At 37.2% G+C, this 24,445-nt stretch overlaps 1 protein-coding gene across 10 annotated transcripts in view; it reads right to left on the bottom strand.

Moving 5' to 3' along the window:
* Positions 1–5,052: 5,052 nt before the first annotated feature.
* Positions 5,053–24,445, bottom strand: part of EFR3A (EFR3 homolog A) — a 90,615-nt gene continuing 71,222 nt past the window's right edge. For 7 of the 10 annotated variants that reach the window (XM_075743307.1, XM_075743302.1, XM_075743301.1 and 4 more), the window contains 9 exons: positions 22,597–22,758; positions 21,254–21,385; positions 20,785–20,852; positions 19,451–19,578; positions 14,656–14,744; positions 11,144–11,192; positions 9,985–10,088; positions 9,317–9,366; positions 5,053–8,066 (listed from right to left, as the gene is read on the bottom strand). In XM_075743307.1, the coding sequence (XP_075599422.1) occupies positions 7,961–8,066; positions 9,317–9,366; positions 9,985–10,088; positions 11,144–11,192; positions 14,656–14,744; positions 19,451–19,578; positions 20,785–20,852; positions 21,254–21,385; positions 22,597–22,758 (888 nt within the window). In that variant the 3' untranslated portion in view covers positions 5,053–7,960. The remainder of the gene's footprint in view (positions 8,067–9,316; positions 9,367–9,984; positions 10,089–11,143; positions 11,193–14,655; positions 14,745–19,450; positions 19,579–20,784; positions 20,853–21,253; positions 21,386–22,596; positions 22,759–24,445) is intronic. The other 3 variants (XM_075743304.1, XM_075743300.1, XM_075743308.1) reach the window with 2 other exon arrangements.

A 24,445-nucleotide genomic window follows, 5' to 3' on the forward strand; every position in this document is an offset into this window, starting at 1 on the left:
GACAACAGCAGTGTAAAACAGTATGTACGTTCTTTTACTTGATAAGGTGTTGATTTAGACTACGCTTTGATCATAAAATATCACCACAAGAAATAAAATTACTAGAACACAACTACTACTAACAAAGCTGAACAGCAACAAACCCCACCAGCTAGGGTCAAAATCACTAGCAACCTTATTTTGCTGTGAAAGATGCACACAAGGGTATAATCTTTACATGTCTTTCTCGTTAGATTTCAGTTGTATAGCCCACAACAGCGCAAATACACAGCTTCAACCCAGGCGGTGACCTGCCTAAAACAGCATAGAACATCGTATTTAATGGGATTACTGATATTTCCATACTTTTGCTGAGCATGTATTTGCAAAATCAAAACCATACTAATAATATACTTCCTCTGTAAGCACATCTAATCGTAACAGTGAAGGTTTGATTTCTTGATCAAAACCAATCACATCATTTTAACTTGAGTTAACATTTACCTGTTACCTGCCATAACTGACTTTGTGCTGTGTTTGCATCACTCATGACATCTTTCAAAGGTTAGATTGGTGATTCCCGCTCTTTTATTCGGTTGAATCACATTGACGTTCCTTTGCCTCATTCTCTTCAACTGCACCCTTGATCCCCAGTGCCATATTCCGCTCCCTAGGAAGCAGTAACAGCACCTCACTCTCACCAGCAGCTTCCCCAGCGCTGAGCACTGAGAGAAACCAAGACCAACAACCCCCCCACCACCTTTGAGTTCAGAGTTGAGTTCAGTTCTGCTCTACGTCCCAGCCTAACTTCCCAGGCATTTCGGAAACTAGAACCAAAAACCAAAACAAGTTAGTTTTACCTTCCACTTGAGGTGCCTTCAGACGTTAACCATGACACTGTGCAAAAGCTCAGGTACCACATTACCTGAGACACGTGGATTCTGAGTTGTACGATTCTGGGCCTGCAAACCTTCACTAGGATGAAAAAAACAGCACATTGTTGTCAAAATTTACCTACTTCGCATATTGTTCTTCGTAAGTTCAAGTCATCTGTCAAGGAGTCAGGTTTGTGTGTTCCTGAACATCCAGAAACAAATTAATAATTGATTTGAGGATCAAGTCATACCTCCCTGGGAACTAGAAAGGTCTAATAATTCTCACACTTAATGCTTCGGTTTGCTTAATAAAGGCATACTTTTATTTGTTACAATTAACTTGAAAAAATATGAAAAAGCAAAATAATCATTGTAGAAAATATTTTTATTAAAAAGACTCCAAATTTCCCTTGCTTTTTACCCCTCTCTTAGAACAAAAGATTTAAATGCCACGGAACTGTAGCTAGCAGTCAGTCACTGAGGTCCGACCCACAGCAGAGTGGTGGATCTTGGTGCACAGGGGGTTTTCCCAAGGCAGGGAAATGGCAGGGCAGTGGAGAGACCCACCAGGAGCCGGCAGCTCTGGTGAGAGACCACCCGGGTGGTCAAAGTCCCCCAGCAGGACAAGAGCCTGTGAGCGCGATGCCTCCTGTAGCTGGGGTAAGAAGGCTTTGGCAGTAGGCTCCCCATGATCAGGTGGCCTGCACCAAGCAACAGGTTCCCTTTGTTGCCTCAGACTCTAATTCTTACCCATAAGCTTTCAACCTGCTCATGGCTATTCTTCACAAACACCTCTTCACACTCTATCCATTTCTTGATGTAGAGGGCAACCCCTCCACCCCTTCTTCCTCACCTGTCCCTTCTGAACAGCCTGTAGACATCAATGACAGTGGGATCGAGTGCACCTTCAGCAGATTCGCAGACGACACCAAGCTGTGTAGTGTGGTCGACACACTGGACGGAAGGGATGCCATCCAGAGGGACCTTGACAGGCTGGAGAGGTGGGCCCGTGCAAACCGCATGAAGTTCAACAAGGCCAAGTGCAAGGTCCTGCACATGGGTCGGGGCAACCCCAAGCACAACTACAGGCTGGGTGGAGAATGGACTGAAAGCAGCCCTGAGGAGAAGGACTTGGGGGTATTGATTGATGAAAAGCTCAGTATGAGCCGGCATTGTGTGCCTGCAGCTCAGAAAGCCAACCGTGTCCTGGGCTGCATCAAAAGAAGTGTGACCAGCAGGTCGAGGGACGTGATCCTGCCCCTCTACTCCGCTTGTGTGAGACCCCACCTGGAGTACTGCGTCCAGCTCTGCTCAGAGGGCTGGAGCACCTCTCCTATGAAGACAGAGAGAGTTTGGGTTCAGCCTGGAGAAGAGAAGGCTCCAGGGAAACCTTATTGTGGCCTTCCAGTACCTGAAGGGGCCTACAGGAAAGATGGTGAGGGACTGTTTATCAGGGAGTGTAGTGATAGGACAAGGGTTAATGGGTTTAACCTAAAAGAGTTCAGACTAGATATAAGGAAGAAATATTTTAGGATGAGGGTGGTGAAACACCGGTGGTAGATGCCCCATCCCTGGAAACATTCAAGGTCAGGTTGAACAGGGCTCTGAGCAACCTGATCTAGTTGAAGATGTCCCTGCCCATGGCAAGGGGTTGAACTAGATCACCTTTAAAGGTCCCTTCCAATCCAAACCATTCTATGATTCACTAACATTTCTTAGAACAAAAAACATTGCTACAAACTTACTAGTGATTCAGCTGCTCCGAAAGAAAGGTCTGGATTTCTTCTCTATAATCCTGTTCTACAGGGTTGAATGTTGTCACAAAAGTGTATCATTACAGATATATATCCCAATGCTGGATACAGAAACACTACCCATGTTCTTCCAAATCATGACGCAGTCAACTAAACTGTATCATTTGATGTCCTTGTGCAAACTGAACATTGTGAGAACAGCAGGTGAAAATGCCAGTGAATGTTCTTAGATGAGCAATTAATATTCTATAAACCTCTGGCTGGTCGTACTCCCCCTTTAGTATTTTTCCTACATTAAAATTCCAAAGGATTAGGGCAGTACAAAAACCAAACAAACAAACCAACCAACCAAAAACCCCAAACCAGAACCTGAAACCCAAACAAAAAACCCCAAATCAAATCCAAACCCCAAAGGTATTCAGTCACATGAATCCCATTGCCTGCAGTGGCTACGCCATTAGCGCTAGTGAAGAAAATAGAACATAAAGACCTTTTCTTTAAAGGAAGGCCGAGAGGATAGCTAAGAGATGTGAGAATTTTCATCTGCATACAAGATTTTAATTAACTTTATTTCCCCCCCCCCTTACACTGTATAGAAAGAGAGCATTTCAGTTCTTAAGCAAAATGCTACAAATCTCCAAAACGCCCATTTTTGTCCAGTGCTGAAGACAAGATCTGCATTACGCTGACATGTTTACTTGTTTCAGAATTGGAAATTCTATCAGCCTTATATCATAGCGATGAAAAACTATTTTATATTTCACAGCATTTATAAATACAAATGATAATGAAAAGGTCAGATAGCTAATTAGCTGGAATGGGAAAAATTGGCCTTTAAACAAGTGAATTAAGTGTGTGGCTGCTTAATAATAACAACGTGAGCTCATTTATCTGATGGATGGTAACTGCTGCTGCTCTGAAGCCTGCATTTAAAATACACACTTAAGATTAAAAAAAAAAATCCCTTTCTGCTAATTATTAAAAACTAGTATTACATTCATCATTATGCAAATAACATATGCATATATTCACTCAGATATGTTGAATTTTCTGATTGCAGGGATAGAGATGGATCATCTGAATCGATCAAGTAACAGAGAAATTACAATATAAATAAGCTGTTATTCAGGCAATGTTTTCATTACTTCCTTCAGGCTTTTTTCCAGTATCTCTTATTTCAGAATGAATCTAACACCAAAGTTGTTCTGTAATTACTACCGTATGAATTGTGTTGATAAAGAATTCTTAATCTAGCAATGATTAGCTGTATTTATTCACTCTCAGAGATCAGTGCTAAAATAATGAAAAAAATGATAAGCAGAACAAGATGAGACATTTAGCTTTTTTTCTTTCTTCTCTCATTCTCACAGAAGCTTTTATTTTTCAAAGATTTGAAGCATAGCTGCCCAAAATGTAGTTGTTTCCCCAAAGTGAACAACTAATCTATTAATTACTCATCTAAAACTATTTCCTCCTTCATGAGATACTCATTCATTTACTTTAACTTTTTAAGCACTTATTATTTGCCTGTAAGCTGATAAAGTATTAAAGATTTGGGAACGTGATTTCACAAACACCTTGAGATAATTTAGGAAGAAATGAACTCTGAAAACCAGCACTGTTCAGGTGTACCGGTCATCTTGATCACAGTGTCGTTAAAACTGGGAGCAATGGATGACTCACCGTCAAAACCCTGCTCAGACCAACCTGAGCAACAGAAAAGGCTGATGACCACACGTCTTAGTAGCAAGTTCTGAGATCCACGATGAGGCATAGATTACAGAAAGAAGACGCCCACCCTCTAAAATATCCTAAACATACACAAAGTTTTAACATCTGCAAAAATTAGGAACAGAGGAGCAAGGGGGAAAAAAAAGGCGATGATACGATCCTTTATATATTAGGACATATCTCATGTGAGGCAGAGAAGGTTCCAACGTCCTCAAAATAGACAAAAAGAATTGTTCTTCCCGATTCTCTCAGGGTGTACTATGAAAACCATTTAAATAAATTAATGCTACCAAAAAAAGAGAGTAACAAACAGCCCCATTAGGTGGCATCACTGTTTGAAAGAAGCTGCCCGTGGGTGAGCTGTATACAGATCTTCACACACACTGACAACTTTATTCTTTGAAATGGATACTACAAACCCAATACATTCCTTAACCAGGCCAGCAGGCCTGAAGAGCATCACTTATTTATCTTCCTGAAGCTTGTCTGCTATTAGGAAAGGGTTTTTATATCGTTGCATTCTCAGCTTTTGGTGGTCTTGGTAATAGTAAGGGTTTAATCATAAATCAAAGTAGTAGTTTAATAATGCTGCAATGCTACAACATTTGTGAAAACAAGAAGTTTTTAAAATAAGGTCTATTTTAAATGCCAAGAAATTACGGTATTGATTTTTAATTGTGAACAATAAAAATTAACTGACACTTCAGAAGAGATTAATTTTAAATTTTGGTTTATTTTATTGCTTAAATATAGATTGCACAGTGTGTTCTTACATTTATTGAAACTGGTTCATTACGTACAGTACAGAATATATGACCATCAGAATAACAGACAAATTAGCCCTACTCTGATTTTGGACAACAGGCTATTTCTACCTTTTAAAAATAACAAGGATTTAATTTACTTTAAAGTGACCACTACCAAAAGCTATATTTTTTTCAAAATGACACAATGGGAAAGAAAACCCAAAGCAAAAGCTGGAATACATTTAAACAGCTGGATACCAATTTATAAACATTGTGATAGTACTCAATGTGTTGCAGATAACACAGGGCCAGTACGCACATGGAGCTTTTAAGTTCTGCAACTTGTCTCAAGAACACAAAGAGATAAGTGAAACAAAGCAGCTTTATACTGTACAACAGCATTCTTAATTCATTTGGTTTCACTCATTAGCTACATATTACAACAGCTACCAAAACAATACGTTTTACAGTCACTCCCATCTCCCAGCTGTCCAGAAAGGCCAGAGTGAACCAATTACCAACTTAGAGACTCCCTGAATTTCCAGAAAGGAAGAAATTAAGTATCATGTGAACACACAGAGTGTTACAAGCTCTTCACTCCCTGCACGATACCTGCACAACACCTGCATTTCCCAAACAAAGCTCATTTGAACACTGAAAACGTTCAAATCATTAGCATAAATGAAAAATACTTCATAAACAGAACAGAAAATGAAATGCTGAATCTAGTTATTTTCACATGCAGCGTTCATGCAACAGAATTCAATCACAGAAACAATCCTGTATTTACAGCACAGTTTCCATACTGCAAGAGTGCAAACAGAAGTACATTCTTTATTTCTTAGATTTCTTATTTTCTTTTTGTACAAAAGTGCACAGTGTTATTCTTAAAAAATGACAGAGTGGATAAGTGGTTTACATTGTATCCCTATGTTAGATTTACTATTTAAAAAATGCCGAAAAATTATTACGTCTTACCTTAAAAAAACCCCAAACCAAAAACCAAGTGAAAACTAAAAGCTAGAGTGATAACGAGTCCTATTTATGTGTAGACTGTGGTCTGATCAGGCTGATACGCTGCAGCAGTAAAAATCACAACGGAATGCTGTAGATAAGGGGCTGTTTCGTCATCCACTAACAGCTGTGATTGCACTGTTAAACTGAAAAGAAGGTCTCAATTACCTTTTGAGTTTTTTGAATGCTTTCTGAAAGTCTCAGCATGTTGTCTCATAGGTTTAAGTAGCTGATATTTCTCTGATGTTATGTCACATCAGGCTTTTAAAAGTAGTCCAGCAGAATACTGATCTACAGTTCAAAAAACTTAAAATCTATTATACAGTGGGTTTGCAAATGCTCAAAACAGTCAGCAAATTAGCTGGCCTGATAACCATTCAGTTCTTACAATTATGCAATCATAGATTAATTTAGGTTGGGATTTCTGAAGGTCATCTAAATGAAGCTCCTGCTCAAAGCAAGGCTAATGGCAGTCAGATCACTTTGTTCATGGCCTGATCACTGTTTAAACTGCTGGGTAACTTAACGTCTTACATTTATTATAGATATTTGAGAACATTCATTCATGTTTATGCTGCTTCAGTCAAATTCAGATAGATTAAGGGACTTCAAACTTACTATTCATGCCATCAATGAAAACTGGTTTTTCTTTTTGCCTGCTGAATTTAGTGAGTCATAAAGACGGCATTGACAATTATCATCAAAAGCTCAGTGATTTACTGTATCCGTTTTACTTTATTTACATTTGAATAGTATACTCAGATACATAAACCTATGAAAGTTACCACATTTTCCTTATTTCTAGAAAGGTTTGAAAAATGAAACAAAAACGAACACAGAGATGCATCTCTAAAAATGCTTTTGCTTGAAAATATATGTAATAAATTCTTGGTCTTTAAATGGTTTAATCCAGTTTTCTTTCAATTTCTAAAATATCATTAAAAAGCTGTAATAAACTACAGAGAAATACCTCATAGAATATATTTGTAATTTCTGTATTTATGATTTAAAATGCCCTCAGTTTATTTTCTGCTATACTAAATATATCTCTCATGTATTTATACTAAAGCAGACAGTAAAATACTACTGCATTTTCAAAAGTACAGTTTGTAAACCATACACCTTAAGACATGAAAAATATTGCACAGTTCCATGCTTCAAGAGGGGATTTCTCCCCTCTTACGCAAAGCAGTTAACTTTTAGCAAGAAACCCAGGACATATACGGGGCATATATATCTAAAAAGCATGTTATGTGATGCATCAAAAAAATACTTAACAAGTGTCCATTAATTCATTGACTGTACTTGAACACATGTAAGGTATTGGTTTTTTCCATAAATTCCAAAATAAACAAGTTGGCTAGCCACGAGAGCATGAACAAAAGGGAGCGAAGGTAGCGGTCCACTGGGTACAGTTATTAAGATGAAGCAAGCCAAAAGCATTCTATTTAGATATATAATTGAGGTGGAGGGAGAAAAAAGAAAAAGAAAAAAAATGCAAGCTTTAACACGTTCTTCAGTTACAATGTCTAAAATTAATGGAATTTACAGAAATACAAATTCCTAGCGTAACTGAAATATTCATCTATATGGCAAGACAAGTTTTAAATTTGACTTTTACATGTACTCAAATATGAAAATGAAGAAACATGATATATGAAAAACCTAACTTCAAGTATATTACAAAAGAAAACAACTCAGGACAGTCTCATGAGTTTGGCTAGAGTAATCTGTGTTTGGCTCATGTCCATCATTATTTTAAAGTTAGTTTAGATGAAATAAACAATAAAATTTGAAAACTCATCTTGTTCTTTCTATTGTACTCTACTCTAAATAATGTCCAGCAGACTTCAGAAGACACTTAATACACACAAAGATCTGGAAACTTCATCTCATAGACCGGAACAGATTGGTAATGAGCATGTCCAGCAGTAATAGTCATCGTTCCCGAGGGGCTAGGTGGAGGACTGTGTGAGAAGAACAATCAATATATATAATTTATAATTATAAAGACTGCTTTTTTATAAGTTGATATACAAATAGTTGAGAAAGAAGAGTAAACTACCCTCCCCCCTCACAACCAGTATTTTATGCTATTTCTGAAATTCTAATGAAATTATCATGCCTTGTTTCTAGGTTGTTGGGGTTTTTTTTGTACTCTGGTCTAATTCATCAACTTCACTGATGTTACAGAACTATGAAAATGTATTTTATTACTAAAAAATACTGTTCATACTGCACAATGGATATGCACAACACTCTATAATAATGTCATGTACTATTTTGGGTGTTCATTTTCTTACTACTTTCTCAAACAGATACAGCAATGGGAACACAGCAGCATTCTTCAATACTATTGATATTCATAGAAAATACATAAGAATGTAAGTGTGTTATGACATGGTCTCCACTATCTAGAAGTTTCAAACTGGTAAAAAAAAAAAAAAAAAATCAAAGTGACTGTTTTAGATTAAATCTACTCTTTTCCAGTATACTGGTCTTGGCTGGCATAGAGTTAATTTTCTCTATAGTAGCTGGTATGGGGCTGTGTTTTGGATTTGTGCTGGAAACAGCGTTGATAACACAGGGATGTTTTCGTTCCTGCTGAGCAGTGTTGACACAGAGCCAAGGCCTTTTCTGCTCCTCACACCATCCCACCAGTGAGTAGGCTGGGGGTGCACAAGGAGTTGGGAGGGGACACAGCTGGGACAGCTCACTCCAAGTGACCAAAGGGATATTCCATACCATATGATGTCATGATCAGCAATAATAGCTTTAGGGAAGATGGAAGAAGGGGGGTATGTTTGGAGTGATAGCGTTTGTCTTCCCAAGTAACCGTTACGCGTGATGGAGCCCTGCTTTCCTGGAGATGGCTGAACACCTGCCTGCCCATGGGAAGTGGGGAATGAATTCCTTGTCTGGCTTTGCTTGTGTGCGTGGGTCTTGCTTTACCTGTTATACTGTCTTTATCTAAACCCACAAGTTTTCTCACTTTTACCCTTCCGATTCTCTCCCCCATCCCACTGAGGTGGAGTTAGCCAGCCACTGTGAGGGGCTTAAATCCCAACCACAGTTAAACTACAACATTCAGATAAGTCAATTATTTTCTGCCTATTACATGTGTTTAAGAACTTTATGACATGACCACCTGAAAGTAGTGACAATTGCTCTATAACTCATCTTTCATTCATCGTATTCTTCTTGCATAAAGCCTTACCGAATGGTGAGTTCCAGTATCTGTGCAAGTCTATCATGAAGCAAGTTTGCCTAGGAAAGAAATTAAAATTGAATTATTAACTACTATATATTGAACCAAGCTGAAATGAATGTGCCAGCCATACTCAGTGAGTGTTTCACACCACCACATAGCAAACTGAGGCAGCATTTACTATCTTATTTTCTTTTCTCATTGCTGCAAGGATTCTAAGCCCTGAAGAGGCATCTGGGATTGAGTGAGCCTGTCTTGGAGTGCATAGAATTATATAGCAAATTTTGCTGTTGCAGATAGGAGTTTAACAAATCTGAAATATATTTAGTTATTCAAAATATATAATGGAGTAAATACTGCTCCAGTTATCCCAGAATGAAACAGGAATGGACCTCAAATCTAGATTTTAAAGACAGTATGGAAAACATTAAGATGAAGAGGGTATGAGATTTCCATTCCTTTTCAAATGGTCTGGGAACAATCAAAAGCACAATTCAAACAACTGGAATTTCCCAACACTGGTAATAGTGGAGACAATAGCTGAAGACAAAGAACTGAACTTCTGTAGTAGTAATAGCAGCAGTAACATCATAACATAAATCACCTTCAGCCAGCACATCCCCATTAATGCTTATACTAGTATCCCCAATGCTGTAAACTATTTTGCAGAAACTCACTTTGGTTTCACATTGTGCTGCGATTTCTTCAAATGGTGCTTTCTGGAACTTTTCAATCACAAGACGCCTTTTTTCTTTTTCCTGTTCTTCAAGTCCATTGTTATCTTAAAAAAAAAAAAAGACAAATGTAATCTTTGTGTATCAAGTATAAGGGACATAAACCTTCAAATGTGCACTGCAGAAGCAAACAATCACTGCAACTGCTCTGTCATTGCTTCTAAAGCAAAATGCAGATTTAATTTTAGGAAGCTGGTTTAAGGACCCCAATTTTGCCCCCTTCTCAGTATGTGCTTTAATTTTTAATCCAGGCTTCCTTTTGCTTTATTGTCTGGACTCAAGACTGCACTTACCACTCACTGCACACAAGTTCAGGTTCAAGAGAAAAGAAGGGAGTGTCCTCCCTCCCAGTATCATGCAGACAGGTGGGCAGAATTTTCTATGAGAATTTGGGAAAAGCAAGTTCAACCTCCATAGGCTGAGTGAAACTACAACCAGCTGGAACTTTGCACCATCTAATGAATTTAAGTACCTCAGTGATTAGGCAGGTTTGGAAAACTGTCAGACTTAATTATTGTTTAAAATGTCAGTGTCTATTGTTTAAAGCATTAATGTCTAATCCATATTTTTGACAGCATTTTGGTGGAATGGACAGCATTAATTAGTAATTATTATACTGATATGAAATAAGGAAACTGGATAATTCTGAGTTCTAGTAGCTGGGTCACTTGTCAGAAAAATATTATTTTGAAAAATTGAGTGTTTTTGAAGTCCAAAATGTATACCTTACAATCTATTTTCTGAATGCACTGAAAGACCTGAAAATCTTAATACGTAAAAAATATTTAAGTTGCTTTATAAATAATCACTCAATGGCACTTTAAAATCTCACATTATTTACAGCTTAGCCTATAAGGGCAACTTGAATAGATGACATGCATTTTCAGATGCTTTTGATTCAGTCACATTAGCCTCTGAAAATGAATTCACTAAAATTATCAAGATACCATTTCAGAAATTTAGAACTAAATAACTGAAGTTTTAAATAAATATACTACCTGAAGAGAAACAAATATAATATTCTAATTATGTTATTCTGGCAGCATCTTTTTCTCTAGCAATTCCACAGTAATCTAAAATTATGCTGTATAATAAATCTTACCAATTGCTTTCTTCAAAGCTTCAAATGTGATTTCTTCAGTAGTATCAACCTAAACACAAATAAACAAAAAACCCCTTAAACCTGACATATAACAAGCTTCTAAAAAATAAGGAATGCAATAAATACAGAAGGCCAAAATGGCCATAGAACTTTTCTGCCTTACGAGTTTCTAATAGCTTTATCTGGAGTTTTTTGGACAGCTGACAGATCACTAAAACACGTTTTTAAGCCACTGCAATTAGTGAGGAAATTTTTATCAAATGAGATCAAAGAAAACTTTCCAAATTCTGGTCAAGATGCTCTATGGCAATACTACTTTGGAAAAGGACTTGAACTTTGGCAGAACACTCCTTTGGGTCAGGAATATGCTATGGTGTTTCTACACTGCTAAGCCTCAGTACTGGTTTTTAGACAGCTGTTGCAAATAATTACAACTGCTCCCTGAGACTAGCTGAGCTACCAGCAATGTGATATGAAAATAAGAGATGGCAGTGGAGGGTAGAGTGGAAAATGGTTATTGCTTTAGGCTAACTTCATACCAGTATGGGCTCCAAATAATTTGCTGCTTATGTCATAAACATGGGAGCTAAAGGGCTCTTTGTAACAAGCTATGTCTGATGCACTGAGAAAATTTGTTCCGTTAGCTGCAGATGTACTTCATTAGGAATTGCTTGGGTCTGCAAAATTACCAAAGACGCATGAACATTTATTTCTCTGAAGAGCTCCAGCTCATGAATCTTTGTGTTTCAATTCTTTATAGACCTACAGTTTCTGTATCAGTAAGTGTATTTACAGTGAAACCACTGTGATAATATTAGGGGAGAATGCTTAAATGGCAGAACAGTGTTCACATGAATATAACAACATGGTTTCTTGGCTTGGACTGCCTTATTTCAATCTTTCAAAACTAACTACATGCAAACAGGCAGCACTTTTATTTTTCCTTATAAAACACTGATGTTTAGAATGGTCTAATGATTTAAGATAAAAGACGTGTAAGGTAGCAAAATGTTATTTCACTCATTCCAGAAGAACCTGAATTGTTTCAATTATTTAATTGACTTGACCTACTGTAAATGGAAAAGCCAGAAGAAGTAGCTGTTTCCTTTTTACATCAGTGTTATTTCAGGAAATCGAGCTGTAAATGATACTTTTCTAACAGACTTTACTACATTAGCATTGTATTCTCTACCTCTGAATATATAAAAGGTTAATAAACAAACAGCAAAACACCTTTTATGTCAAATATTTGTGGATATGGCTAGAGATAAAAAGTATTCAAGTTTTGAAATAATCACCTTTTATACAATTCATAGTTGGTAAATATTACTTGTTTACAGCAGCCTTTCAGATTTCTAATTAACATCCATAGTAGCTGCTGATACTAGCCAGCATTACATTTGGTTATTAACACCATAGAAGCACTAGCTGCATTTACAAGTGCTTTCATCTTATAAATGGAGATAACTACGGAATAAACCATCTTCCTGAACAGGATTCACTAACAGACTTGCCACAACAAAAAACTTTGATTGTGCTGACAAAAGAATTGCATTTGTATTGTATAGAATAATAGATATTTTAAGGAGAAACAGTCTTCCACCTCAGACAGTGTATAAATGATACCATACATGATTAATCCTAAAACTTCCATTAATTAAGTAGCTTATTCTCTCAACCATAAAGCCATAAAGCCTTTTTTTTTTTTTTTTCCAGTTTAATTCTGCTGATAGTTATGGATTATGTTAGATTTACTAATCTATGTAGCAAGAGAACCAGATTTAATATCCTCACGGAATTCAGGGAAGTGGTCGAGTCACCATCCCTGGAGGTATTTAAAAGATGCATAGATATGGTGCACAGGGACATGGTTTACTGGTAGGCTTGGAAGTGCTCGGTTAATGGTTGGACTCTATGATCTTAAGAGTCTTTCCCAACCTAAATAATTCTATTATTCTATGAAAGCTTTTCAGTTGTTCATTATTTAGATATCAAGACCAATTTGCAGTGATGAAATTGGAAATATTGGTTTTTCCCTTTGCATTGTAAACAAACACTGTAAAGAAACTGAAGGAGTAATAGTTTGTTTCATGTGCTTCTGATCAATAAAAAATCTTGTTTTTAAAGAGAGACAAACAGTAATTCATTATCCAAGACACTGTACCAGATTATACTGAGAACCCATACACATATTTTGATTTATCTACAACTGTTACATCCTGTTCAAAAAATGTCAATATATCAACATTCAACATAACATCAGCATGATGATTTGAAATCTGAAATGGAACCTTCTCTCATTTAATTCTGCTTTCAAAAGATATGTTTAATCACATATAATATAGGAGATTAAAAAATGATACTAATGGCAAATTCCCGCATTCCTATTAGGAGCATTTACTTTCTTCAGAAAGCTAAAGATTGTGATAATCTGGCTTCTTTTTCAGACATTTCTCTCTCCTTTGTCCTAAACTTGTACCTAGTTTATCTTTGTTAAAGCACAATAGCAAGAAGTGAATACAGAACATCATCTGAGGTATCGTCAAGCACAAAGCAAAAGGGAGTAACAGTAATGATGTAAAACATAAATAACTCCTGTCAGTAAATTCTAAAACAAGGCTTGCTCCTTTGCAATGGCTTAATATTGCATTTTTAACTAACATTCAGTTGACACTGTCCCCACATTCTGTTTCACGTCCCTAGCCGGTTTGTGCTTTAAGGTGCTGAAGGTAGGATTCATTTGCGTGTACAAACACCTCAATTTCTACAGCTAATCTCCATCGCAGTCAGCAGAAATCTGGGTAATAAAAATTACCAGACTCTTGGAAAAGATTCAGTAGAAATGGAAATTTATTTTAGGAAATACTTCAAATGAAGTGTCAAAAGAAGTGGGATAATTTTAATTATGATGCAGCCTTCCTAAAGGATAATTTGCATCAGCTCCTGTACCCTCCATAAGAACTTTTTGTTGCTCCCTTATTATTCCTGTGTCGCTAAAGCGCTGTGTGTCAAACTCTTCTGGAAGGGAAAAGTGATACTGTAACACCGTGGGTGTATGTAGCCTGCCTAGTCTTCACCTGCCCCTCTCAAAGACAGCAGGTCTCCCACTAGTCAGGTATCTCTCAGCCCCGTGTAGATGAACAAGACTCTCAGATACTTCAAATGATGCAGGAATACAGATGCAGGATTTTTATTTGATCCCTCAAATGCAAAGAGAACATTTTAGAATCTTTAATCATAAAATATTAGTTGTATATATGTATTGCTACCTCATATTCTGCAAAAATGTAAAAACTATAGTGACAAAATACATTTATACAGCAAGCTCAGTATCAGTGTCTTTGACAACACATTTCTACAAATATAGGAAATAAAAAAAAATCAAAACCCTAAAGCATTGAACATTTCTAGAACAATCAGACATTAGATTTTCTGGGAAAACTTCATTTGCATTCCCTTCTTGCTCCCCTCCCCCGCAGATGCTGCTTTAAGATATTCTGTGATTTTCATACCTTATCCTCTGTGTGGTTGCCAGGCAGAATATCCACCTGAATAGATACCGTGTCCACAATGCTCTTCCTCCTGGAGAGTCTATCCTCATCTAGGAAAAAAACACCTTATCTCACTTTTTGTATAACAGTTGAAACATGAGCAATCAAATTTTACACTGCAGATGCAGATTTGTTTCTATATCCCTATTTATCACAAGATCATCTAGTTTATCATTTGAATTGTTGTGAAAAATGATCAGTTACTGCTCTAAACTAGAAAAAAAATAACCTTTTTATTGTCCCTTCCCCCCCCTCATCCCAGATCTTGCCAACTTTCCCTTGAAAGCCCAGAATTTTAAAAAATGAGATGAGATCTTATTCAAATGCATAATAAATAACATAGTGCATGATGATATTTTGCTGCAGAATAATTTACAAAAGTCTGAATTTATTTTTTTGGTTGTGAAACTGAAATATTAAGGTCTTAATTTGAAGGTATTCTGAAAGAGAAAAGGGTTTCTTGGCACACGACTCATTGCCAGAAGAAATAAAGATTTCTGAATGGAAATGAACAATGATACTTCCTTATTCTTGTTGCTACAAGTACCATATTCAGCGAGTCTAAAAATCTACTTGGTGAAAAAAATTCTCTCAATTTCTAATTTCCTAGAAATATTTTAGCATGTCCAGCTGGCCTAAAAAGTTGTCAGAAGACGACCAACTGTGCTGATACTAAAAGCAGCACAACAATTTCATTAATGCATGAGCAGATTATGATCAAATGATCCATCAGTTGATGGATTTTCTTTTTGCAACTGCATTCCTGAGACAATACACCAATAATCTTTTCTCATTTTTGACACTTCATATATTAAGATTAAAAAAAAAAAAAGTGAAAATGCATTTACAGACATGTCATGAGGATCCTCTGACAAATGGAGACTTGAATAGCCTGGCTTCTATGTATCTCATTTACAAAACCATCAAATGCCATATAACATTTTAGATTTTAGCTGAGATCAAGCCATTTGGACCTGGCTATTACTATTTGATGACTTGCACTGCACTTGGAAGCACCTACAGGCACTTCATACTAAGATAAGGAGATCAACTGAGAAACTCCACCGCCACAAGGTAATTTATGCTGGTTCTTCTGCAACCTTTGTTTAAATCCCTTCTAGCAAAGTGCTTTTGCAGAGCAAATATTGAGCACGAACAAACAGAATTCATTCCAGTGGAGCTGAACATACTCAGCTTTTAAAAATCAAGAAATAACTTTCAGAAGTCATATAATGAAAGGCCATTTTAAGATCAAAAGGCAGTGAAATAACAAGATTAGTGAAAAACACCTGAATTCCAACTATCTTTGCCAGGTTCTCAGAGTCCCTGAGCATTTGAAGTGGCATTTTGAAGGATTTACGTAATTTTTAATCCCTGACGGCTCGCTGGTACAAGACCCAATACATACAGAGCCTGAGGAAAGCGCCTTAGCCCGCAAGAGTAAACATGACAAAACTACATCTTTGCTGCCATCTTGCTGCTCTCTCTATAATTGACATGCAAACACCACAAGATACATTTTTGGGAGTCCTTTGGGTAGAATTCATTTTTGTAATTGATGCCTCACTATAGTTGCCTAATAAAAATGCCCATTCATCTCTAATTTCAACATATTAAGTGGGTAAAAAAAATGTGAAAATTGCAATTTTTTTCTGTTATATGATATAAAGCTCATCTCTACACACACACAAAGGAGCCCAGAGGCATGAGGCCAGTGGTGGAGCCCCAATACCTGCTGCCCTAGTCCCTACCAGGGCTGTCCCAGGAGTCTTGGCCCCACGGTCCGGGAGAGGCACCCACCCCATGGGAGCAGCTCTCTGGGTGATCTCCTGGACCGAGCCGGGATCAGTGACAGGGGTACAGGACATATTGTGGGAGGCAGGGGAATAGCACCTTGGGATTGCACAAGGCTTAGCATGGGATAGTTAGGGGAGAAATCAAGGGTGGCAAAAAGGATTGAGATGGTTTGAGAAGGAACATGCAAGGAAAATAGAGAGATATGGGGATAAAAGCATCAGTCCTATGTAAACTTGTTGCTGATCTGTACGCACATCTGGCCATGTCCTGAGCCTCATCATGCAGCCTGTCCTGTCTTCTCATTAAATCCCCTTTCTCTTCTCCTGGATTAGGGACTTTACTATTTGTGCGGGTGTGTGCACGGGGGTCTGAACGCAGCAACCAGAGTCAGACCACGAGTCAGAGGGCCAGTGTGTTTGGAGCGAGCAAAGGTGCACAGCACCAGTGTGTGATCGTGAGGGAGTATCGAGCTGGACCAGCAGGTGAGTAGGGCAAGTGGCCTGGGAGCTGGGGGTGTCCGTGTGTGTCTGGCTCTCTGTGTGTCTCTCAAGGAAAGGGACCAGGAGGCCCAGCCCAACTGTCAGAAAGACCCTGGAGCCTGGGGGGTTGACCCACGTGTGCACGCGCGTGTGCATTATTGTGCACAAGGGGGATCTGTACCAGCAGCTGGACTGGGGCTGTGGACCTTGGGAATCACATGCCAGCAACTGGGGAGACTGGGAACCAGGACACAGCTGGTGGGTAGAGTGTCTAAGCCTAGCTACTGGTGGGATGCGCACAGAACATATGTATGCATGTACACGTGTCACACTAATGGGCCTTGATCCTGAACAGTCAGTGAGTAAGATGAATCATTGTTCTGTGAACAGCTATGAGCTCCTTCCAACTTTCTACCAAGTTCTTGTAATTTCACTCAAAGAGGTAATTAGTACTATCACAAAAATGGTACCTATAGCCCTATTACCTGCTCAGGAAAAGGAAAAAGGAAGCTACCATAATGTAGAATTCCAAATCAAGAGTAAACATAAAGGCAAACCTTGCAGCAGCTAACATTGCTACAGGTATATCAAGGAGATAAACAAAAAAAAAGCAAAAGGAAACACTAAGTAAAACAATTTCTGGCCTAAAGATCTAAAGGCCTACTAAAAGCATTTTTTTTTTTTTTTTTTTTTTTGACTGTGCACATCCTATACACACACCACAGCTAGCAGGAGAGCAGGCTGACCTACAACTCATTTTTACCTTTTGACTTGTGTCTGCATTTATGAGGTTTTTTGCCTGATGGAAATAGAGTTAAATTAAAAAAAAATAGTATCTATAGACAAAAAAAATGATTAAATGTACATTTAAATTACCAGCTTCCCTCCTATACCACAAATAAGGAATAGAACAAGGCACAAATATTTGCAAATATTAGTGTTTTTCAAACCAATAAGAAGCATCAAAAACTGAAACAGAGACAGGGTGATGATTTTATGTCTGTAAGTCTTTGTTAAGCATTACATTGTTAGTATTCAGAAATACTAAAAATAATTAGGATAAAATCTTTACCGGCTTTTTGTGTTCAACCATAACTTTGATAGGAATATACAAAAAACGGATTCATCTTTTACAAAAATTATTGATATATTTTGAAAAACTATATTCTAGCATTATAATACTAGAAATTAAACATTTAAGTCAAAATGAAAAGTTTTAGAATTCCAAAATATTAACTTTGGTCCTGATTTAGTTAACTGAAAAACTTGGAAGCTCAATATCTCATAGGATCAGAGATTAACAATCCTAATCAGATATAACAACAGACATGAAACCAGTTTTGGTTACTACTGTTTGCAAAAGACTGCAACACAAAAAGCCCCCACTCATCTAATTCACATACTCTAAGATTTAGCATTAAATATGGCTGTTTCCCATCACCTGAAGAGGCAGTTAATCACATACTTGCAGCTAAACCCGCTTAACCTTGTCAGAACTTACGTATCTTCCTGTGTAGGAATGCAAGAAAACTCTTGCAAGGTCATTTGGATATAAATACATCTCATTTTCTACAAGAGACTTAACATAAATTTCTTTCTGTGTGTGAGCTACAAAACACAGGAATCAGATTTTCCTGCTAGGAACTTTTATTTCTCAAAAAGGTCATGCTTCAGACTGGAATGTCCCATACTCTATTACAGTAATAACCAGTTATGTACAGCCACAAAACATGCACTGTTAGTAAAACAAATGCTTCAAAATTTTTTTTTTTCATAAATTGCTCAATTAGCTGTTGAAAACATATTAAAAGCAGAAAACACACATCATCACACACTAAGCTAGTCATTCACACACTATTCATACATCCTGGGTAGCACGAACTCTCACAAATCTTCTTCAGGCATACTTTATTTTCATTGTGTTACCTGACACTAAGCTAGAATAGGTATCTAATGGAGGACAAAAATAACATTCTTGACTAAATTAACAGCTGCTCATTGAAAATTTGACTAAAGCCAATAACTCAAGTCACTATAAGGCCAGATGGCAAAAGGATGGGAGATGTTCCATCCAGTGTTTACATAAAAAGGATAAAATATGCTGACTTAAGTAATCCTTCCTCACCTGCTAATTCAAATTAATACAGAAAAAAACATTAGTAATCACCACTACTGATCTTAGGTATTCTTTTAAAAGCAAGACTTCATTAAAAAGAGTTGAAGTGAGTTCAAGAACTTTCTGGCCCACCTCCTGAATTTAAGGAAAAGAAAAAATCTTAAAAGGACACAAAATTGAAACTCCTTTAGCAATACAGTAGCTAATGAGAAAAAAACCACAAAAACATCTTGAGAAACCAAAATTATACTATGATTAAATTTTGTTGCCAAGTAGTCATATTACATTTCATTGGCACAAAACATATCAAAAAAGCATTCTTAGTAACTGGTACTTAGTAGTTTTGCCATTAATCACCACTCACCTGTTACCTGGGGTACATATGGAACCGACAATCTTTCCACACTGTATCCACTGCCTCCTAATGATTCTGCAATCTTGTTTGTCAGGAAAAATAAATTTTTTTCATGCTTCTCTAAGGATTTTGGAAGACTGTCAAAATATGTATTTGAAGTTATTATCTACCAACAGAGATTTGTTTATTAAGTAAAATATTTTTCCAATGCCTGCAAGCAACCAAAAAGGGTCAATGCTAATAATATGATGGAAATAAAACTTGCTTACTTTTTTTAGGAATGAATGTATACCCCAAAATGAGTCCATTGAATACCTCCTGCAATATTTTAAATTACCTTAACACTTCTTGGTTTTCTGAAATATGGTTCCTCACCTATTCTGCTACATCTTGAGAGAATATGCTCTCTGTTTATTAGAAAAACACTGCAGAGTAACAGTATTTACCATTTGCCAGCAATGTGCCCTTGTGACGAAAAAGGCGAAGGGTACCCTGGGCTGCCTTAGGATGAGCACTGCCAGCAGGTGGAGAGGAGGGTGATCCTTCCCCTCTGCTAAGCACTGGGAAGGCCACACCTGGAGTAGTGCGTCAAATGCTGGGCTCCCCAGGACAGGAGAGAGACGGACACACTGTACAGAGTCCAACAAAGGGCCACTAAGGTGGATTAAGGGACCGGAGCATCTCTTCAATGAAGACAGACAGAGAGCTGGACTGTTCAACATGGAGGAAAGAAGGTGGATCTTATCAATGCGTACAGCCACCTTAAGGGAGGGAGGGTGGAAAGACAACAGAGCCAGGCTCTTTTCAGTGGTGCCCAGTGACAGGACCAGAGGCAATGGGCACAAACTGACACACAAGAGGTTCCCTCTGAACATTAGGAACACTTTTTTTACTGTGAGGGTGGCTGAGCACTGCCACAGGTTGCCCAGAGAGGTTGTGGAGTCTCCAAGCTTGAAGATATTCCAAAGCCATCTGGATGTGGTCCTGGACAGCCTGCTGTAGGTGACCCAGCTTGACTGGGGAGGTTGGACCAGATGACCTCCAGAGGTCTCCTCCAACCTCAACTACTCTGTGATTCAGTGAAAATGCATTTTGCTGTGTTAGCACTTACATCTGCACAATATGATGCTTGGTGTAAGTGCCTCTGACTACAATAAAGAAAGTCTGAAAAACAAGGTTTTTTCATATATGCTTTTAACACTTAGTTTTCTTCTGCCTATCCTGTACACTATTAAACCTCTAAATTATTTTTCACTTATGCAACGTATTTCAATGATGTGTGATTTTTTAACTGTAAAATAGGTACTTCACTGTTCATTAATTCACGTTTTGTATCTACTTACCTGCTTTGGTCTTTGAAAATTGTTTCTGGTAGAAAATAAGATGCTTCCAGACTTCTAGTTTCGATAACCTGAAAAAAAGCCCCAAGACAAATAGTACAAATAGAGTAATTCCATAGCTGTTTTCTCCAATGACTAAATTGCTCAAAGAGGTTCTACTACAGCAGATTACCAATCCTTCACTAACATCTACCTTTGCACAAATGAGGCCTTTAGAATTTCTTTTTACCAGAGAGATTAAACTCACCCTTTAGACTAAAAATCTGGTTCTCAAGGTCTTGAGAGAAGAATATTTTGTGCATAATTTTAAGAGGCAGCAAGTAATGCCACCAGAGACCAAAGACTAAGAGCAATGTTGGTGGACACAAATACAGATGATCAACACCACAAGCAATTAACTGAAGTTATTTACCCATTTTACAGTAGAACGTGTAATGTCCTAAATGACTTAAATTACTTAATTCTGTGTTACCTTGCTGACATGCTGACAAAACGCAGGAACTGCAATCATCTGACTCAGAAAGTTTAGATACGCTGCAACCAATGCCATGACACCACAACGATTAAACATTGGCAGATTATCCTCATTGATGATGGCAATATCCTGAAATATAAAGGATAGCATTATACTCTCCAAAGTTAACAGGCTGTTCCAAAGTCAAAATTATTAGTAGTAACACTAGCTGACATGATGACGACTATCTGGTATCACTTAGCATTTAATACCTCTCATCTTAAAATCCTAGTCTTTTAGCTCACTCCTGAATTAGTTACACATTGAACTGAAGTTAGCTTGAAGGTTCAACCACCATGAAGACAAGTAAGTCTACTCAAACTTCCATTTCTCAGAAAGAGAGGACAGGTTAATGACTGGTAGTCTCTTGTCCTTACCACCTGCTGATCATAATTTTTTTTCAGGAAAGTTAGAAACAGTAGTTTAATAATAAAAAAATCACTCCTGTGAGTCACAGATACAGTACCACAAAGGGAATTATTTAATACTTATTAGCATTTCCACATTTATTTAGATAGTATTATTTTTGTTCCAGTAAAACACATAATGACATTTTCATCAAGTAAGGATTTGGTTCAGTGACATATTTTAAAATTAATGATGCACTCTGCATTTCAGAGGTTTCATAATGCAGGTGCAAATTAGGGAATAAGGCTAATGATAGAGAGAGAACTGGGAATACAGGACAGAATTTAATCAAATTTCCATGGCACATGCTAGCACTGTTTTTTTTGAATGCTTAAAATTCAACACAGATAAACCTACTAAGTTACGCAGTTTCACTGAGGACTGTATGCAAGTATGAAATAATGTTTGATCTTGTAAAGGAAATGCGAAGGAATAAAGCCTGTCAACACACTGACAGAACTGTACTCTAAGGTAAGATTAAATAGCCTGGTTTGACAAATATTTCCAACCAACCAATTAACCATAAGCTTTCTTCCAATATGAGGACAGCCCATATATTTTGTGCAGAACACTGACACAAGATCACAGGTTGTAAGTATACCTTGTCAATCTGCTAATAAATATATCAGTGATTCTAGGGAATGTTTCCACAAATTTCTACCTCTGCTATATTTCCTGAAGAAAACATGCTGTAGAAGTTTGTAACAAATCTGATTAGCTGAAGCTTCCCTATTAATAAGTGTTATGTATACGGTGCACTTCCTTAACAGATCAATTGAATTAGGACTGAATGATGCAATTTCCAATTTGAAGATAAATACGGAAACAATTATATCTCCAATTACAAGTATAAATTGTCAATCAGTGAACCTAACACTGATTCAGACTCATACCTGCAAAGCAATAGCTAATCGAATGAGGTCAATAACCACTTCTTCATTGGCTAGTTCAATTGTGATAAGAGCTAGAGATGTAAACAGCAGTTCAAAGTTCTTTTGGACATTGTCTTCTTCTTTACAGCCTAAGTAGATGTGTCTGTATAACTGCTGACCGTGCTAAAAAAGACATAAAAGGGACAATGAGTATTAAAATCACAGAATAATTTAGGTTAGAAAGGATATTCTAAGGTCCTCCAGTCCAACTCCCTACTCCAAGCAGAGCCAACTTCGATGTTAGATGATTTTAGATAGAGAATTACTAAGATACATGTACACACATACATACACATAAACAAGTACATGATGAATCAGGACCATCAGTTTAATATTCTAACAGCAGCTTCTTTATGAGTATAGCACTGTTCTATTTTATGTAGAAGTGTATAGATATGGTATATGATACAGAGAATTGCACATGAATACTGCACTGTGTGTCAGAAACTGGCATTCATTTCCTATTGAAATATTCAGAAAAAAAATTGACCATTTATGAAAAGGAGAAAATAAAAAGCAGATCTTGAAACATTCTCAAGAACATTCAAGTAACTGAGGATCTTCAAGGGTTATCCTTGTGAAGACATCAAATTTGTTCATTAAGCAAGTCTCCTTGAATAGCAAACTGATAAAAAATTCTTCTAGAGGGTGTTACAGCAGATTCATAGGGCTCATTTACTACTGTGCACAGGGAGGCTCTAGCTGTAGCGAAGAACATTGGTTATCTAATGAAAGACCCTCAACTTCAAAAGTGACTTCCCTTTCCTCAGAATGCTGTGTTTAACCAAATCTTTGTAAAGAAACTATTCTTTCGACACACACACACACAAAAAAAGACAGGAAGGCAAGTTAAGAAGCAGGTTTTGCAACACACGACTCTGTACCACCCCAGCATTCTTAATCTGTAGAGGCTACAGGTCTGTATCAGTTGACACAGTTAATTTTCAAGATCTAAGGACTGATGCTTTACCGCTGGAAGTAGTAGTTCAGTTTTAGAAGGAGAAGTACAACTAAATTTTAACATCTGTTTTTCAAGTAGGATATATTCACTTAAGAAATAAAAAAGATGATGTTGGTCTTATTATAAGTTTTAAAATTAAATATATAGTTGTTCAAATATATGTTTTATTTAGAAAAGAGGGAAGCAGACCTATCAGCAAAGCACAGAAGCTACTATGAAATATGCACAGTAAAGGTTAGCTGTTTGAAGACACAGTACATTTGGGAAATAAGAGTAAGTATATTTGGAAAATAAAAGTAATGAAATTATTCATCCCACTGATAAAGAACTGCAGTTAGATATGAAAATAAATTATGTGCCTATTCTTAGCACGTAGTACCTTTCTAGAAGATGGCAAAATGCAAGAAGTTCAATATTTCCCTTTAAAGAAAGGATAGAATAAACGTCCTGGCTTTGAGAAGGTAAACTAAGATGAAAAGAACTTTGTGTCTATGTCTGGTTTAATTCCACCTATTTTAGGTGCTGAAATTTCCAAGTATGATAAACAATTGCCATAGGATTTCCATCTAACATCAAACAAGTGTAGACAGTCATTCAGATCTTAATGGACTTCTGGAGGTGCTTCACCCCTCTCCTTTGAATACTGTAAGAATCTAGGAAGAGCAAGATGGCTAACACACATCTAAACTAGGTGAGCAACATTAGGTTTATGACTTTTCTTGACTTGATACGAGTCTCTTTTCCTCTCCTGCCCTCTTTTTCAGATGAGAGTCTTAACAATTCATAGAATCATAGAACGGTTTGGGTTGGAAGGGATCTCAAAGATCATCTAGTTCCAACCCCCCTGCC

Source organism: Balearica regulorum, chromosome 2 (assembly GCF_011004875.1).
Source record: "Balearica regulorum gibbericeps isolate bBalReg1 chromosome 2, bBalReg1.pri, whole genome shotgun sequence".
NCBI classification, from domain to species: Eukaryota; Metazoa; Chordata; class Aves; order Gruiformes; family Gruidae; genus Balearica; species Balearica regulorum.